This window comes from Anser anser (genome assembly GCF_964211835.1).
Source record: "Anser anser genome assembly, chromosome: 8".
NCBI lineage: Eukaryota > Metazoa > Chordata > Aves > Anseriformes > Anatidae > Anser > Anser anser.
Window position 1 is genome coordinate 32213615 of NC_139728.1, and position 18256 is coordinate 32231870.

General features: G+C 36.9%; 1 protein-coding gene across 3 annotated transcripts in view; it reads left to right on the forward strand.

Annotated features, from left to right (window-relative positions):
- Window positions 1-18256, forward strand: part of LOC310903180 (serine/threonine-protein kinase TNNI3K) — a 74486-nt gene that overhangs the window by 13426 nt on the left and 42804 nt on the right. For all 3 annotated transcript variants that reach the window (XM_083845915.1, XM_083845916.1, XM_083845917.1), the window contains 8 exons: window positions 6908-7006; window positions 8193-8331; window positions 12136-12280; window positions 12372-12476; window positions 13107-13201; window positions 13831-13980; window positions 16198-16284; window positions 18196-18252. In XM_083845915.1, the coding sequence (XP_083702041.1) occupies window positions 6908-7006; window positions 8193-8331; window positions 12136-12280; window positions 12372-12476; window positions 13107-13201; window positions 13831-13980; window positions 16198-16284; window positions 18196-18252 (877 nt within the window). The remainder of the gene's footprint in view (window positions 1-6907; window positions 7007-8192; window positions 8332-12135; window positions 12281-12371; window positions 12477-13106; window positions 13202-13830; window positions 13981-16197; window positions 16285-18195; window positions 18253-18256) is intronic.

The following is an 18256-nucleotide window of genomic DNA, read 5'->3' on the forward strand; positions in this document are numbered from 1 at the left end:
GTGAAGAAACTGTTCTGCATGTTGCCTTGGAGCTCATTCTTTCATTATAGACTTTGTGTGGGCAAGTGCTCGACATGCCCTTGAAAAGAGAGATCCAAGGTAGAGAAGGATAAGAAGTATGATTGGACCTGTGTGAAAAATTGGTGCCTGTCAAGTAGAAATACAGGAGCTTACTGAGCTTTATAATCCCAGTATTCTGGGAATTAGATAAAAATAAAGGATATGTAAAGAACAATAAAACTGAAACAGAACAGTATGAAAGCTAGACCCATTTGGTAGGCAATAGACATATTAAATAAAAATAATGAGAACCATATATTGATTAAAAGTCAGACTGCTTTTTATTGTGCTAGTATCATAGAGACAGCCTCAAAAGAGAAATAATTTGAACTTCCCAAGTGTTTTAAAAGAAGACCTCATGTTAGTAAGACATACAAAGGGTAATACCTTGGCACCGCTCATGCCAGGAAATGACCAGGTTTTAATATTTAATAACATGAAAAGGTCAGGTTTTCAGTCCTGAGTGAGAAGTAAATACGGCATACAAAATTCCCACATTTTCCAATCCAGGTAATTTAGTATTTAGGTACTATTTGAACAAAAGTAAATTTATTTATTGCTACAATGTATATAAACAAATGCATACATACACTATGAACTAATACTAAATCTCGTTTAAGACTTCACATTCATGGCACTGATTGGTTTGTGTTGCCAGTACAGAAAATGTTGTTTCCTAAAACAAGAGCCATTTGTCCTTGGAAAAGGCAACTTTTTCCATCATTCTTTTCATTCTCTTGTTATGTTTGTCCTACATTTCTGTTTGCATTTTCCTCCAGAGCTAAGAAGACTGAGCTTCCAGTCTTAGAGTGCATTTCTATCAGGGATAAATACTTTTAATAATATTACATTTAGATAATAAAAATAAAAAGATGCTAATATAAGTAGAGGATGCAGAAAACATTGAGTAAATACATACTTATTAAAAGATCCTTAAGACAAATAAAGAAATAAGTGGGAAATACAAAATACTCTTCTCTGCATTGGGGTTTCAAGTTATTTTTGTCATATCTGGCCTTATCTTGCAAATGTCAGTGGAAGTCCTGCTATTTGTTTCCCTTCTTTAGCTTCTGTTGAGCTTACTGAAAAACCAAGATGCTGAGTATCCTACATGGATAAGACCATTACCTTGATAAGAAAATTTATTGTGAACAGTTTTGAAAAGCCCATGATTTCTTCCTTGGAAGTGATCAACTCTTCATCAGAAGTATTCTCCATAAGTTGAATAGGACTGTTGATGACTCATTTGGTTCACTGGCTTAGCTGGGGACTGAAGATCTATAGTTCAAGTTCAGGCTTTTATTTGTTTCTTTCTGTATAGATCTTTGAAACTGTCTGTCAGCCGAAAATCTCCTTTGCTAGATTAAAGAGCTTATTTTCTCCAGAATTTCATTAATATTAATTGAAATATGGAATGATTTTAAACACACACACATAGAATAAATTTAAGAAAGAGAAAATAGATTTTTGTTATCTCCCTGATTTCAATAAGTTTAATAGTTATTCATACAATTAAATAAATAAATAGCAGAGGTACATACCTAATCCATTCAGTAGAATCTTTGACTACAGAAAATGACTACATTTAAGAGAAAAATAGAGGAAACTGTAGGGGAAAAAAATAGATTTGCTCCCTGATTTACTGAAGAATCAATCTACAGCTTTCATTCCATCAACACACCTGAAACAATTACAGCTAGCAGTTCTGTAAAAGGAGGATACTCAAAGCCATCAGCATGAATGAAATGTTCCAACTCATTTGAACCATTGTGGTATATAAATATTTCCTCTGTTCTATGCTTTAGTGTAATATTTTACTTCACCAAAACTATGCTGTTTGCTTACTTTATCTATTAAAGGAAATTGGAGTTCTCAATAAGAAGAATGAAAATTTAATGAAAATTTATAAAATATGCTGGAAACCATATCAGAAATGCTACCAAATAAGTTTAATAAATCTCTCATTAACTCAGGTATTTTTGCAAGCATTAAATGTTTCCAGCCCAGGGAGGTCATTGCCAAATAAATAATGCATATGCCTCATGCACATGTACGTGTTAGCCAGTATTACCATGCTGGAAAACCAGTATCATTGCCTATTTTGTTTTGTAAATTAAAGCTGTCATTCTGAGATTACAACATCTTTGGATGTGAGAACTGGACTGAGAGTTGCAAGCAGGATGAACCAATGCTACTTAATTTTTGCAACTTGCAAACCTGAGAACCTTAAGTGTAAATGTTTTTGTAGCAAGGATATGTTGAGGAACACGGAGATAGTCCCATCTTATAAATTTTCTACAGTAATAAACCCCTTACCGTTCACAATTCAGCTGTTATTTCAGCAATTTTGTCACTTCCCATCTTCACTTGAATTTTACTAGTAGTGGGCGTAAGATCAGATAGTTTAAGAAGCCTTGAAAAATTAAATTTATGTGAGTCTAAATTTTTTTTAATGTCCTCTAGTTCTTCTTTCATTTCCTTCATTATATGCTAATGCTTCATTTCCCAACTGCTTGTATTATCTGATAATAATTTTTCAAAACTTTCCAGAATCGTTCTGGAATCACAGAATCATAGAATGGTTTGGATAGGAAGGAACCTTAAAGATCATCTAATTCCAACCCCCTGCCATGGGCAGGGACACCTTCCACTAGAACAGGTCGGTCAAAGCCCCATCCAACCTGGCCTTGAACACTTCCAGGAATGGGGCATGCATAGCTTCTCTGGAAAAAAAAAAAAATAGCTGTCACATGGCATACATACGCCTGCAAGATAATGGGGAATCAAAGATCTTCTTCAGTATTTGCCTCTTTGTGAAGTTCCAACCAGTTACAAATAGGGCTAGAACTCACAGGTTTGGAATTCCACAGCCTTTTTAACAGCTACCAGCAAACTGTGATGGTAATTGAAGTGAAGGATGCCTTTTACAGGCAATGAATGGGAGCACAAGATGTTCAGCAAACACCAGTGAAAAAGTGTTGAGTTGTAACTCAGCTAGGCAGCTTTTTTTAACCTGGTGATACTAGCTACCCTGAAAACAGTGAGACATTTGCAACGGCTGTGCTTTCTGCCCACGAGTGTCCTTTGTAACAAATTGACGTGACTCATTTTTAGGCTAGAAGAAGTCAAATTAAATGCAACATTTTAAAATTATTAAATTCACAGTGATCTCTTTCCCAGAACAATTCTTTTAGTAAGATTGCACAAAAGTATTTATACTATTCTTTGTCTAGCATCTACTAATATCAGAAAAAAAAAATATTTTAAAAATCCTATTCTTTGGCTATCCTGTAGCAAAAACAATCTTGGGGACATCATGATAATTCAAGACACCAGTACCCGAATCTTCATTGTTTTATCTCTGACATTTGTTTCATATGATTGGACCAGCTAAGATAGAAGAGCATACAAAAACTTATTGCTGGTCTGACATCTGTCCTTATGTCTTAAATGAGAGTGTATATTAAATATTTCAGTATATTTTTTCCTTAGAAAGACAATTAATTGTGTATTCATCAGCAAGTTATTTTTAAAACATTCAGAAACCTCTTTAGCAATTTCTAAATTCAGTCTGATAGGGTTTGTTCTGAAATTCTTACAGATACACAGAGGTAAGCATTATAATATATTAATGCAAAGACACTTGGCTGGATTGATCATATCTACATTTGCAAAATTGGAGGAAATGAGGCAATGAGGAAATGAGGCTGGGGGTTAGGGAAACGTTCTGCACCCAGAGGTGGCCGGGCACTGGGACAGGCTCCCAGGGACGTGGTCCCAGCACCGGGAGTTCAAGAAGCGTTTGGACACTGCTCTCAGACACAGGGTCTGATTTTTGGGTGTTCCTGTATGGAGCCAGGAGTTGGACTCGATGACCCTTGTGGGTCCCTTCCAACTCAGGACTTTTATGGTTCTGTGATTCCATGACTGGTGCAAGTGCCTTAAGTGTTAAAGCTGTTTTCTCATTTTAATTTTACCTGCTAAAAAGTCAATAATCATTGATTTTATTTTCTTAGAGGAATTCTTATCCCTTGCCCTTGTCCAAAAGACAAAGTCCTTATATATTCTGTGTTGTTTTATTTTGTTGACTCCTTCTAACCTTCAGAGTAGCTTAATTAAATCAGTCTTTGAAGTGAACATAATTGACTGGAATGTTCAAAAAGCTTCTGATTAAACCTCTCATTAAAAAAAAAATTATGAAGAGAAAACCAATTTTTAACTCACAACAATGCTTTATGGGAGGAAAGGTGAGTAATCACTTCCCTCATTCTACTGGTTGTTCCCTCGTTAACATAGCTCAGGATGCTGTTGTCTGCCATTGCTGCAAGGACGCACAGCTGGCTCGTGTTCAGCCTGCTGGCTACCAGGGTTCCCAGGTCCTTGCCAGCAGAGCTGCTCCTCAGCCAGGCAGTCCACAGATTGTGCTATTGCAGTGCAGGACTTCACATTTGTCCTTGTGGAACATCATATAGGTCACGTTGGTCCACTCTTCCAGCCTGTCTGGGTCCCTCTGGATGGCAAGACTGCCATCAAATACACCAAATTGTTCCCCCGTAATTTGATGTCCTTTGCAAACATGAGGAGAGTGCAGTCCATTACTGCCTCCATGACCACTATTAAAGGTGTTAAACAGGACAGGTCCCAGTGCAGACGCCTGTGGTACTCCACTTGATGCTAGCTTTGGGGTAGAGTACAACTGTTTAATTGATGCCCCCCAGGTCCCATTATTCAACCAGTTTTTTTACCCTGCTAGTTTTGCATCCAGTTATACCATAACATCTCAATTTTGATACAAGAGTATTTGGGAGGTAGTGTTGAAAGCCATGCTGAAGTCAAAGTAAATGCTAAAAGTCATTTAGCCACTTAACCACTGCTCTCCCCTCACCCACAAACCTACTTGTTTTATCACAGAGCACAGCCAGGCTGGTCAGGCAAGACTTAAACTTGGTAGATCTGCACTGATAGATCTGTAGTGACTGTCCCCAGTCACACTGAGGCATTGAGAGGTTAAAGATCTTTCTTCTATCTTTTTTTTTTGTTTTTAATCTGGACTTTGATGTTGACTACAGATCTAAGTTGACAATTGTAGATTTTAGTTCTGTTGACACAGAGTCTGGCTATGGCTGCATGGGATACTTCTCATCTCCAGGATTGCCTTCATTCAGGAGTCCCTTTCCTCCTGCTGTTTTCTGCCTGCTTACTTGCATGTGCTCAGATCTCATATGTCCCTGGAGCAAAACCACAGCAGCCAAATGCAAGCATCAGCATCTTCTGGGATTTGTTTGTCATCTAATTCATGAATGATGCTCGCTGTTTATCCCATTCCCATCAGAAGTATGTCTATCCCTGCCTAATATGCTCCCAGGATATTTTACTTTCTGAAGAATACTATTTGACAAAGATGTCCAGCATTCCCTGTTAGTACTGAGGTGCTGAAGAATAATTCCACAGGACAAAAGACATAGCAATTGTCTTCTCCCCTGGTCTGCTTTCAGTATAAGGGCTTAGTCCTTGAAACACTTAGGTCTCTTCTATAATGCACTGGGCCTTTTTCTATCCTGTTGAAGTCCCTGAAGAAACAGAATTGGATTTCAGTGCTGTTTCCAGGGGAGGCTTACAGCTGACATCATAACAAAATAGTTGAAATCAATTAGCAACAGACAAACTTGAGTATGTCAGGGAATGGACCTCACACAGAAAATGTATTGTCAGTCACATGGAAAAAAAGTAAATATAAATTTAAATTGTGTAAAGGAATAATGCCTGGACACTAATATTGCGTAGTAACAGGTTTTAGTTCTCTGAGTACTTGAGAATGACATGGATTTAAAGGACCGGCCACATCGTTGTATGTGTGAAATTGTTTGGTGGTCTCAGCTTAGGTACAAGTTGACAGAAATGTGCATCATCATAGCTGGCATTAAATGACATAATCAATAGAAATCTCAATGAGGGGATACAGGTATGAATATAAGCATATAAGCTGGCTATTACCCCTTCTTTGTGATTTCTTTAGACTGCCAGGAAGGTGTTGCCCAGTTACTACTGTACTGTGGGTGATTCACAGTCCAGCAGCCTTTGCTATCATTAGACTCAAACATTTTCATCAGAATGATATGTAGAACTGCTTAGATAGTGCATGTTGTGAGCCACTGAGTGTTCATGAAGACTCCCTTGTACGAAGAAAAAGAAAAAAGCAGCTGAAAGAATGAGCAGCTTTTTAAGCTTCAATAAATAATCCAAGGCAGTTTCATTTCAGACTTCTATTTTGACAGTTATTCAGAAAGCCAGTGTTTGATAATTAATAGCTGTTTATGACAACGTTGGCCTCCTGAAAGTTGAAAAAGTGATAATTTGAAAGAAAATGCTTAAGGTTATATGTTGAAGCCAAAGGGCTATTATCTTCTAAAATACAAAGAAATCTTTACACAATGAGGGAATTATGCTTGAGGATTTACCTGCATGCATTTACATTTAAAAGGATCTTTCATTCTGTTTTATTTACTTCTGAAAACTCTGATATGTTTACTGCTCTTTGTTCATAATGGTTAAAAGAAAATTAAAGGACAGAGTTGTTTCTGTGCCTTTTGCTTTGCAACTCAAGCTTTTTACTGGCAAACATCTTCAGGCTAATTTATAAAGCATCAGTGACATTCAGTGTTCAGATAAAGTACTGTAAATTAATCACTTTTACATGTTATACATAGTTCTTCACTTTTATATCTTGCTTGTTTAGGGTTTTTTGCTTCTTTTAAACTGGTGATGTAAGGATTAGAAATCTTGTTTTACTAGCCGACCTCATATATACAGTGCTTCTAACTGGAATTTTCTGTTTGTTTCCTTCTAGGCTGTTGATATTCTTTTGCAGCATGGAGCTTATGTGAATGTTCAGGATGCAGTATTTTTCACCCCATTGCATATTGCTGCATATTATGGCCATGAACAGGTAACTAAGTGGAGCAATTTCTGAAAGTTGAGTGTTGGAATACTCCAGGAAACTTCAGGTTTATTGTTAAATATTTTTACTTTACATTTCAGAGGGACCTACCATGAAAAGAGCTCAATTCCTGGTTGCTCTAGAGTCTGAATATTAACAGGAAATATCTACACTTTAGTCCTCTATGCTAGACCCTAGCAAAAATTGGTATCTTCCCCTCTAGGTCTCTTGAAACAAATGATTATCTAGACAGCTCCATTAACCTATAATAGGCTTGGACACATAGACATATTTAATTTGACTCTTATTCATCCCACGTTTCAGAGACTGGATAAGGAATGTAATGTGAGTACACTACCTTAAGTCTCTCTAAGGAAGTGAGTATCATTACCTACTAATAATTGAATGGCAATTCTATTGGTTTTCCTTAGAATTCACAAATCTAATTATAGACACTTTAAAGTTCACGGAAAAAAATATGGATTAGAGAGATGGATTTTCCATGAAGTATGGTGCATATAACAAGTTCAAATGTGCTTGTTTCTTTCACACAGATCATGAACTTATTGAAACACTACCTCAAATCCTGACCAAAGCCGGCATCCAATCTTCTAATTCTCTTCTTTTACTGAAGTATTGTCCATATATGGTTAATGTAGCAATCCATTCATTTGCCCTGAATAGTTCTTTTATGTCAAATGTAATAATGGGTCTATTTTGGCTTATGTAAGTCATTCCCCATACCTTTCTTTGGCTAAAAGCATGTACTCTGGGCCATTTTCAAGTTACAAAAGATGAGCTCTAGGTAGAATGTATTTTTCATTTCAGTGACATGTTACTCAGAGTGCATTGTAGAGTTATAGGAAAAGCTTTTGAAAGAACAGAGACCAGATGCACAGATGATTGAAAATGTTCCACTTCTGTGGTTGAATATCAGCAAGGTGCGAACCATGGATGTGTTCCTGAGATCCTTCTTTTCATATACATGCACCTCATCATCCAGTAACATTAAGAAACTCCTTGTATGGTGGTCTGAAAGATTAGTTTCTTTATTTGCCATAAACCACTTTGAAAAAATAATCACAGTCTTGATGAGATGCCTACATATAGTATTATCCAGTGCAATATTCCATCTGATTTTGTGAAAAGATTTATTTTCATGTGATATTTTAATCAGTCTTGATGAACTAATTAGGTAACTCATCTCTTGCTAAAATTTGGAGCTGATGTGAATGCAAGTGGGGAAGTTGGAGACAGACCTCTCCATTTAGCTTCTGCCAAAGGCTTTCTCAATATTACAAAGCTCTTGATGGAAGAGGGAAGCAAAGCTGATGGTAAGAAAAGATATTTTTAAAAATCATCTTTAACATGGTATTCTATAGATAATCGGGTCTTGAGTCTTGAATTTGAATTTAATTTCCTAACACTTCCTGTGTGTGTGTTTGTCTATTGTCTTTGGGCAACTGAAACCAAGCTAGAGGTGAAAGACAACAGGAGAAAACAAAATTAAGATTTATATACAGAGGTAACGTTATTGAGACAGTCATCCAGAGAATGCATGGCTGTGTGGTGTATATTTCCAGTTAAAATTATTTTAATGCATAGTAAACTTTTAGTGAATGAGATACAGATGAAGGGTTTTAAGTCAAAATTATGCAGCAAGTAATTTAAAGTAATTCAGGTGAGAAATTTCACAAGCAATGTAGGAGCAGAAAATAGAATCTTTTTAGCACATCCTTCATTATGCTAAAAAAGCTTCATGTGCTTCATTGTGGAGCATTCACACATACTTTCTCTTATTGGGTTGGACTGATACAAAAGTCTGTTAGCATTCATTTTGGTATTCTATGTAAGTTAGGTATCTATGCATTTTATTTTACAGGCGATCTCACACTTTTACTAGTAAGACTGTAAGATTAAAGTTCAGTACTATGTAAGTTTAAATTGCATGACAGTGGATCTGTCCTCCATTTAATACAAAAATACTTTAAAATCTCAGTCTGGTGGAGACTCTTGTACTCATCTTTAGTAATTCCTGAAACAGTATAGTTATTTGCCACAACTCTCTTCTAACATGTTTTTGATTTATTTTGTTTTGTTTCAACTATGAACTTCTCCTCCTTTGTAAGGCAATATTCCAGTTCACCTGTTTCTTTTTTTTCCCATTTAGAAATCAAAAAGCTATAAATTAAAACAAAACCCCTCATTCCATGTTGTAATTATATCATTCCAGAGGTAAAGAATATGGCTTGCAAGTACTTGACATCATTTCTAACTGCATAAACAAAGGAGAAGATGTCTGTTTCCTTCCTCTGTCTATCTTACACCTTGTGCTGCAGAAGCTCATGGCTCTAACACCCCTGTCCTTCAGGCCATTCTATGGGTACATATTCTAAAACACTGACGTTTGTTGTTATAAAACTTTGACATTTATTTCCCTCTTATTCATTACATGTCAGAATGAATCTGTCTGGTAACACATCAAAATAAAGGCTTACATGTCACATGAATCCATGAAGTGAAGAATAATTTTAGAATAGAGAAATAAAATGATTTACTTTTGTTTACTCCTTTTCATACAAGACTGCTAGAAAGGTTGGTGGGGACAATTAATTAAATTTTCAGAGCAAAAATTTAGTATAATTTACAGAAATTCCCAGGAATTCTTTTTTTTTCTTTTTACTTAGCCTGAAGCATAATTCATCTTCGGAATTCTCTGTCACTAGACATCAGTGAAGTTACAAGTTCAGCTCAGTTTAAAGGATTGACCATTTCTGTGAACACTCAGTATTACTTCAGAAAGGTTTTAAAACAAGGTTTTATTTTAATATTAATTGTTCCTTATAATAACAGAGAATCAAGACAAGAAGCAACCTCAGAGTGCATTTGGTTTACCCTTCATCCTAAGGAGGGTCAGCTATAGGAAAGAATTGTTCCTGGCAGGTGTTAAAAACCTGCATAGCACAAGTTTGGACACTTCTAATGAACAGATTATTCTTTAGTACTCTATTAATTTCTTGTAAACTGTTTGAAAGATCTGGTGTTAAACCAAATTGAGAACAAAACGTTAGAAACAGTAGAGTGGATATGACATTTCTATCAATTGTGGAATCAACCAGTGTTATTGTTCTCACTCTAAATATAGAAAGGAATTTACTAAGAATCAGATAAATATATGCTCAGTTTTAAAAGTGAACAAAGACTTTCTCTGGATAATGCAAACAGTACTTGCATGTCGCTGCACCAATGGAGAGTTCTGCGTAGAGCCTTACCCGGTCTCCTCTTAGATTCTTACTGTATGAAGAAAGAGGACACGTCAAGTATATCCCTATCTATTTCAGGCATGCCTAGGAAGGCTCCCAGGTGCTGGAATGTGGTTGACTGTCCTGTAAATGGGTATAAGGCTCCCTGGCATGGATGTGGTGCAGGGTAACTGGAAGTCTCAAACAATTCCCACCTGAGTTGAGGAGCTTCAAGGGACTGCTCCCCAGCAGGCAGGCTGCATGCAGCTAGCCTTAAAATGATTCGGTACGACTGGTAGATAGCAGCAGTTCTGTGACAGCTGGCCTCAGAGCCAGGAATGTTCCCTGTCATGTTTAATTCATTGGTATGCATACAGCCAGAGTCTCACACTACTCACTTGATAATAACTATTTTCTATAATTATGTTTATGTTATTCTATTACAGAATTATTTTAAAACAGATATTCATAATAGATGTGTAGGATTTGTGTTTGTTATGCTAAAATAACATCAGTCAAAATTAGATGGTTTCAGAAATGTGGTTCTGTTTCTGTGTTATAACCGAAACATTTTAATCTAATGGATTACTTACTGGTAGGTGTCCAAGAGCTTTGCTGAACCAGGACCCAAGCCTTCAAGAAGGAGTCTTGGTCTGACTGAAAGCTAATTGAACTGACTAATTTTTTTTTAATTCTCTCATTGCTTGCTAATGTTATCTACCCTACAACAACCCATCTATTGCCCCCAAAATGTCTGAGAATTTATGCTTAATTGAGAGGTATTTAGAATGAATTAATTTCAGTTTTCTTTTGCTTTTAGTCTTATTCTGTTGTGTGGTGATTAAAGCAACTGTTTTTGCAGCTAGAAGGATACAAGAATAGGTATTCAGCAATTTAGTACAAATACTTTTACCTTCTATTTTATGATAAGTCATGTGCAATGTGCAGAATGCATGATTTTGTGATTTAAAGTGCTGGAAGGGCATTTATCTTAAAAGAGGAAGACCTCTGTATTGCACGTTTTTTATTTTACATGTGAAAATATGTTCTACAGAGACAAATACCATTCCCGCCTATAAGAAATATTCAATAACTCTAGTTTTGCCAATTCTAATATATAGTTTAATGCTATGTAAAAGAACACTTCTGTCATTTTAAATATCTGGCACACATATATAATCATCTTTGGAGGGGAAATTAAATACTGAGCAAAATGGAAATGTTGGAAATCCAGAAATTTGAGTGAATGCTCCCCTTCCTCTTTTGCATTTTATGCATTTATATTTTAGTTGTGTCTATGAAAAAAATATCCTATTGTGTCTCCTTTATTTTTAAGGTATTTTTTGTCACTGTATATCTGATTTTATTCTTTTATTCTACTGGTGACACTCAAAGATAACAGAGTCCTTAAAAACAAGTGCATTTTCCTCTCATAAGAGCGCCAAAGACATATGTTTCATCGTAGTATTTTTAATTAACAGCTATTGTTCCATTCAGTTGAAAAAACTTCAGTGGGTAGCTTTCTTACATAGAGTAGCTATGAATCTTAGTTTTACTTAACATTGTACTACGTACAACAACAGTTGTTCTGTCTACAGGTGATATGTAATCCTTGTTTAATTCCTGGAAAGCTACATGAAAATATTCAATACATCTGTTACTGGAAAAAAGCAGTTATATAACTTTAGTCCGAAAAATGGTCTAGACAAGGTAGTATAGATGATCCCAATTAATGCAGCTCACAGAAATTTCAAATTTAAAGAAAAATAATAATATTTTAGTAGAAGATATTTTCATAATGTATATGCAATATACATAAAGTATTATTGAATATTCAGAACAAGTTATGTTAAGTGTAAAATATTTTCTTTGGTCTCTTTCTGGCTCAAATGACAGTGAATGCTCAGGACAACGAAGATCATGTTCCTCTGCACTTCTGCTGTCGATTTGGACACCATGAAATTGTAAAATTCTTACTCCAGAGCAGTTTTGAAGTTCAACCACATGTAGTTAATATCTATGGAGACACACCTTTACATCTGTGAGTCATGTGGAGAAGCTCTGTTTTACGTAGCTTGGGCCTAATTAAAAAGTTGGCATTGTTAACAACTCTTTACTGACTTCGTCTTCAGTGCTTGTTACAGTGGAAAGTTTGAAGTTGTAAAGGAAATAATTCAGCTCTCAGGAACAGAAAGTCTCACTAAAGAAAATATATTCAGTGAAACGGCTTTCCACAGGTGAGATATTTAAAATACCATTATCAATAGAATAGCACTTACAGATGCATGCAGTGCAACACCTGAAATAACAAGCATCTCACCAGCCAGGTGAAGAACAAAGTAGTGAGCTCAACATGGATATTACGCTTATATCTTGACATACAGGAGTGGACATGGATTAAGAGGTACAACCAGACTGTGATCAAGGAGAAGGAACAAGGCAGAGAAGGAAATGTAGGAAGGGCATCAGGTCCACCAACATCTATATGAATAATAGTTTCTCTTTCTGTCCAGTTTGGAAGCTGACTGGAGTTCTGCCCAGAAACCTTCTGGATTCTAGATGTTCTAACCTAGAAATGAGGTGGTGGAACACAGTTTGGTTACAATGCTGTGAGACTGCGAAGTGTTATATAAGAGAACTCTGAAAAGCAGATTTTATTAATTTATACAAGAATAATTAGAATGCTCATGAAACAACAGACATGAACCTATTTGCTTTGGTGGATTAATCATGCATTTGCATTTCTAAAGATCCTTTATTCTGTTACGCCATTTTTATCTCTTTGTAATTCTTTTTAAATCTTTGGCTACACAAAGTATTTGTCCTCTCATGGACTGTAGCATTCACTTTTCCTTTCACTTTTGCAGTGCTTGTACCTATGGAAAGAACATAGAACTTGTAAAATTTCTTCTTGACCAGAATGTTGTAAGCATAAATCACCAGGGAAGAGATGGACATACAGGTAACATCCTCATCTTTATTGTGTATTAGTGCATATACCAAAACAAAAAAAAATTGCCATACACACTCAGGATTTCCAAGGTAACTAACACGGTAATTCAATGATCAGCATCCAATTACCTCTCAGAGAGATCTGATTTTTTTTAAAATATATTTTCAAACAGGCTTAAAAGTGCTGAGTTCAGTGAGGATATGCCAGCTTGTATATGACTAGTAAAACCTGATGTAAAGTGATTCTCCCATAGTTAGACTTCTAAGCAGGTCTAAGAATTGGGCCTATTATTCTGCTAGGGACGGTGCATAGAGGATGTAGTGTCTAAAGGGCTGCATGCCTCCATGTCTCTACTACAGGCAAAGAAAAAAAAAAAAAGGCTTCTTTACTTCTACTTGTTTTTCCTCAAATGCAAAGTTGTTAAATGTGATTTGTAGGTGGTAGAGTAAACGCTGACATGTTGTATAGCAGGCAATAGATTGGTTCTTGCAGCATTATTTTTCCATCTCCTGCCTCAGGTTTTTGTTTCATAATATATTCCTTTATCAGGTAAATTAGTTTATTCTTTATAGGTGTTGCTGCAAGTCCTATTATGGTGTTCTGACAGTTGTGCTTACCATGCTTCTCTGATGTTCTAGGATTACACTGTGCTTGCTATCATGGTCATATTCGTCTAGTACAGTTTTTACTGGATAATGGAGCCGATATGAATCTGGTAGCTTGTGATCCCAGCAGGTCCAGTGGAGAAAAGGATGAGCAGACCTGTTTGATGTGGGCTTATGAGAAAGGTATTTCAATTTTCTGGTTTTCACTACAAAATTCATAGGAACAGCATACGCAGGAGATAAGAGCACAAAATAACCCTTCAGTCCCTGTAGACTGAGAGCTCTCACCATCTGCTTTCTAGTTCATGGCATGAAGGGTTATAAAAACAAGCCCTTATTTTTATCTTCCCAGATATTCTGTTGAACATGAATTTACTTCAACACAAAGTCAAGGACAGAAGTATTTATGTGCTGCTAAAACAGGAAACAGAGCCTGTTCAGAAAGGCTGCTGGGACATACGTGAAGAGCTTTAATTTTATTAATGAAGGAGGCATTAAAAGGAACAACACATCAGAGTTAGCAATCTTCAGTTCTTGCAAATGTGGATCAAAGCAGAGCATTTTCCATGGTTCCTGGTATACCGTCCATATGTCAGCTGCACAGTGTGTTGGGTTTATGTGGCAAGGGATGGGTAGCAGGATGATCTGCAGGAGTGGCCTCTGTGAGAAGACACCAGGAGCTGCCCAATGTCAGAAAAGAGCCAGGTCTAGCCAGCTCCAAAAGGGACCCACTGCTGGCAAGAGCTGAGCCAATGAGCAATGCTGGCTGTGCCTCTGGGAGAGCAAAATAAAGAAAAGGTAAAACCTGCTGCACAACAGCAGTGAGAGGAGCAAGAAAAACATGAGAGAAACAATCCCACAAACACCAAGGTCAGTGAAGAAGGAGGGGAAGGGCTGCTCCAGGTGCCAGAGCAGAGGATCCTTTGCAAGCCATGATGGATGGACCCCGTGTTACGGACCCATGTTGGGGCAGTTTATGAAGGACTCCCATGAGTACTCAACAGCCATGTATTTATGTGGACTACCCTGCAGTTTATTATTCCTGGCATTGCCATGCTTATGGACTGTGAAAGGATATTTAAGTAGTCTCTTAATTGCTTTAGTGACGAAGTTTCCATCTTCGGGCTAGCATTTATGTTAATTTAATCAATAACACTTCAAACATTTATCTCAAGCGTCCTATGAGTTTGGATGTCCATAAAGCTGTTATCTGTAGAAACCTGTCCTTGATTTAATTTCCTATGTTTTAGAGAAGTATTCCTCTTCCGACACTCTTTGGTGTGAGCTCATGTTCCTAGCAGCATACTGAGCCAGCAGAACATCTTTCCTGGAGAAGATAGTTTCTAATAACAGAATGAGAGGGGAAAAAAAAAAAAGGCTTACTTACCTTTTCTGCTTTGTCACTGAGCAGGCAGGAAACTGCTCCAATTAAATGGAGCTGCAAGAGCTATTGAAATTAAAGATAGCAGTTGGTACATGATCAAAGCATCATGACCTTATTGCAAAAGCATGAGGTCTTTTTCTTCTTGCCTGCTCTCACATTTGTAAGCAGCAATCAGGAACATTTCCTATTGGCTTGTGTGTATGAATAAGCAATGCTGAGCCCAGCCCTTTACAGTGAGCACAAAACAAGAACTCCAAAATGCTGTTTTTTCTGTATGTTTTCCAGGGAATGGGGAAAAATACAAGTTAAATTTGGAGGACTCTGGGACATTCCCCCATCCTCCAAACCATTGCAGTACTATTTATTATGAGAATGATTGTAATGAAGTAAAACAGGAGACTTTAAGGGCCTTTCAAAAACATGATATTGGCAAAATATTCTGTACGAAAAATACTGTAGAAAAATAAATAAATAAATAAAAAGAGAGCTTTGAAAGGCTTAGAAAGGATTTTTGAGCATTACCAAGCAGAATTTTGTACATCAGACATCTAAGAGACTGAGTATATTGTGCGCACACAGACCTCTGGTTCTTTACAAGAAGAATGACGAGTATAGCAACTGTCTACAGCAATATAGTGTAAACATTTTGTCCAGTTTAGAACACCATAACTGAAATATTTTCAGGCATTGGTTTCCCTTCTAAGGCTTCTTGAAGACTACGATCAACCTCCATTCATATATTTCTGCAGCAGTTTTTTTTTTTCTATTGCCATGTATCACATGTTAGTATTAGGTGAACTCAAAATAATATGCTTGCTTTTATTGGTAGGTATTTTCCCAGTATTTCTGTAGTTAAAAATTATATTAAATTTTAGATTAGCATTGCTGCATCCTTGCTTACATGTTTTAGAGACACAGTTCTTTTTTTTTTCTTTTAATCCCCTGATTTTATATAAATTGATTTTTAAAGTGACTATTGAGTTTACCTACAAATACTATATTCCCTCTTTCTTTAGGTCATGATGCCATTGTGACCCTTCTGAAGCATTATAAACGACCTCAAGATGAATCACCATGTAATGAATATTCACAGCCTGGGGGAGGTATGGTCTGAGAAATCACTTTAATTGCCAATCGAATGGCCTGATCCAAAGACCACTGGGAGTCTCTGGGAGTGTTCCACCAATGTGAAGGAGCATTGGATCTATTCTGTGTGGCACAAAGAAAACTAATGTCATGAGAATCCCCATTTTCCACGTATCATATATCCCCTTTTTCTGTCAAAATTCTTCCTTTATCTGAAAATAGAATTGTCAGTTTCTATTCCTCGCTAGGAAGAAAAGCTAAAAGCTGTGAGATGATCATTTCCTAGTAATCATTACTCATAGCTTTTTACATCCTTAATACCTTGTTTAGCCATTCTCTTTTTGTTGTCTACCTCTGATGTTTCTTTGATTACTGACATTCAGTATATTTCCATGCTCAGTCCCTTTCATATTTTTTAATATCTTTAGATATCTAATTCACTCTTGGGAAGAATTAGTTATCCTTTTTTGCTACAAAATTACTCATTTGTATTGGCATCTGTATGGCAAGTGGCAAGAAGAATATTAATTCAAGCAGATAGATAAAACATTTTACAGTGTTTTGAGAATGTTCCTATGGAGGAGGTAAATATGTTATACATTGCAGCTTGTCCAGGTCATTGACTTCCTGTCACGTAAATAGGAAGAACCCGACAGTCAGCAACAGGATCATTCTCCTTCCTACCTTTCCATATCTACAGAGGAGTTTAACTTGTTCCAGGTTTAGGTTTTGTACATATCAAGTTCATGTAAATCTTTAGAGGACTACGTTTATTCATGCATTGGACATCCATTTTGGCATTAAAACATCCAGAGGGACTTTTAATGTTGACTGTTAAAAAGAATTCAGCTCCAGTTTAAGTAGAAAAACAAGATGAAATTTATGGTACACAAAGCTGAGGTCTTTTGAAACATCTACTTAGTGAGCTGAACAGACCAATTTACTGGCAGCCCAATTGTCAGAATTTATTAATATGATCTGAGTACCTTTACAAAATCTGATATAAAACACTACATTGGCCCTTCTTAACATTAGTGAAATTCAATATTGTTCTACAGAGTTTAGTGAAGCTATAAACAAATCACATTCAAGAATCTTAGAATGGTTTGCTTTGGAAGGGACCTTAAAGATCATATAATTCCAACCCACTGCCATGGGCAGGGACACCTTTCCCTAGACCAGGTTGCTCAAAGCCCCATCCAACCTGGCCTTGAATACTTCCAGGAATGAGGCATCCACAACTTCTCTGGGCAACCTCTGCCAGTGCCTCATCACCCTCTGAGTAAAGAATTTCTTCTATCTAATCTAAACTTATCCTCTTTTAGTTTAAAGTCATCCCCCCTTGTCCTGTCCCTACACTCCCTGACAAAGAGTCCCTCCCCAGCTTTCCTGTAGCCCCCTTTAGGTACTGGAAGGCCACTGTAATGTCTCCCTGCAGCCTTCTCCAAGCTGAACAACCCCAGCTCCCTCAGCCTGTTCTTGTAGGAGAGGTGCCCCAGCCCCTTGATCATTTTTGTGGCCCTCCTTTGGACGTGTTCTAATACTTCCATGTCCTCCTTGTGCTGGAGGCCCCAGAGCTGAACACAGTGCCCCAGATGGAGAGCTGCTCACAAGAGCAGAACAGAGGGGGAGAATCACCTCCCTCACCAGCTGGCCGTGCTTCTGATGCGGCCCGGGATACAGCTGGCTTTCTGGGCTGCAAGCACACATTGCCAGCTCATGTCAAGCTTCTCTTTGACCAATGCAGCAATATAACATGCCACAATCTTTTGTTTGTGAATACTTGTATGTATGTTCATCCTGGTGTTGGTTTTGTTGTTCTTGTTGTTCTTTAAGCAATCATTGCCTTGTTAATTTATCTGTATACTTATCAGTATGCTTATACTATCTTTGAATTCCATAAAACTCATTCTGTTCTTTTATTTCAGATGGTTCCTATGTGTCAGTTCCATCCCCTCTAGGAAAAATTAAAAGCATGACTAAAGGTAT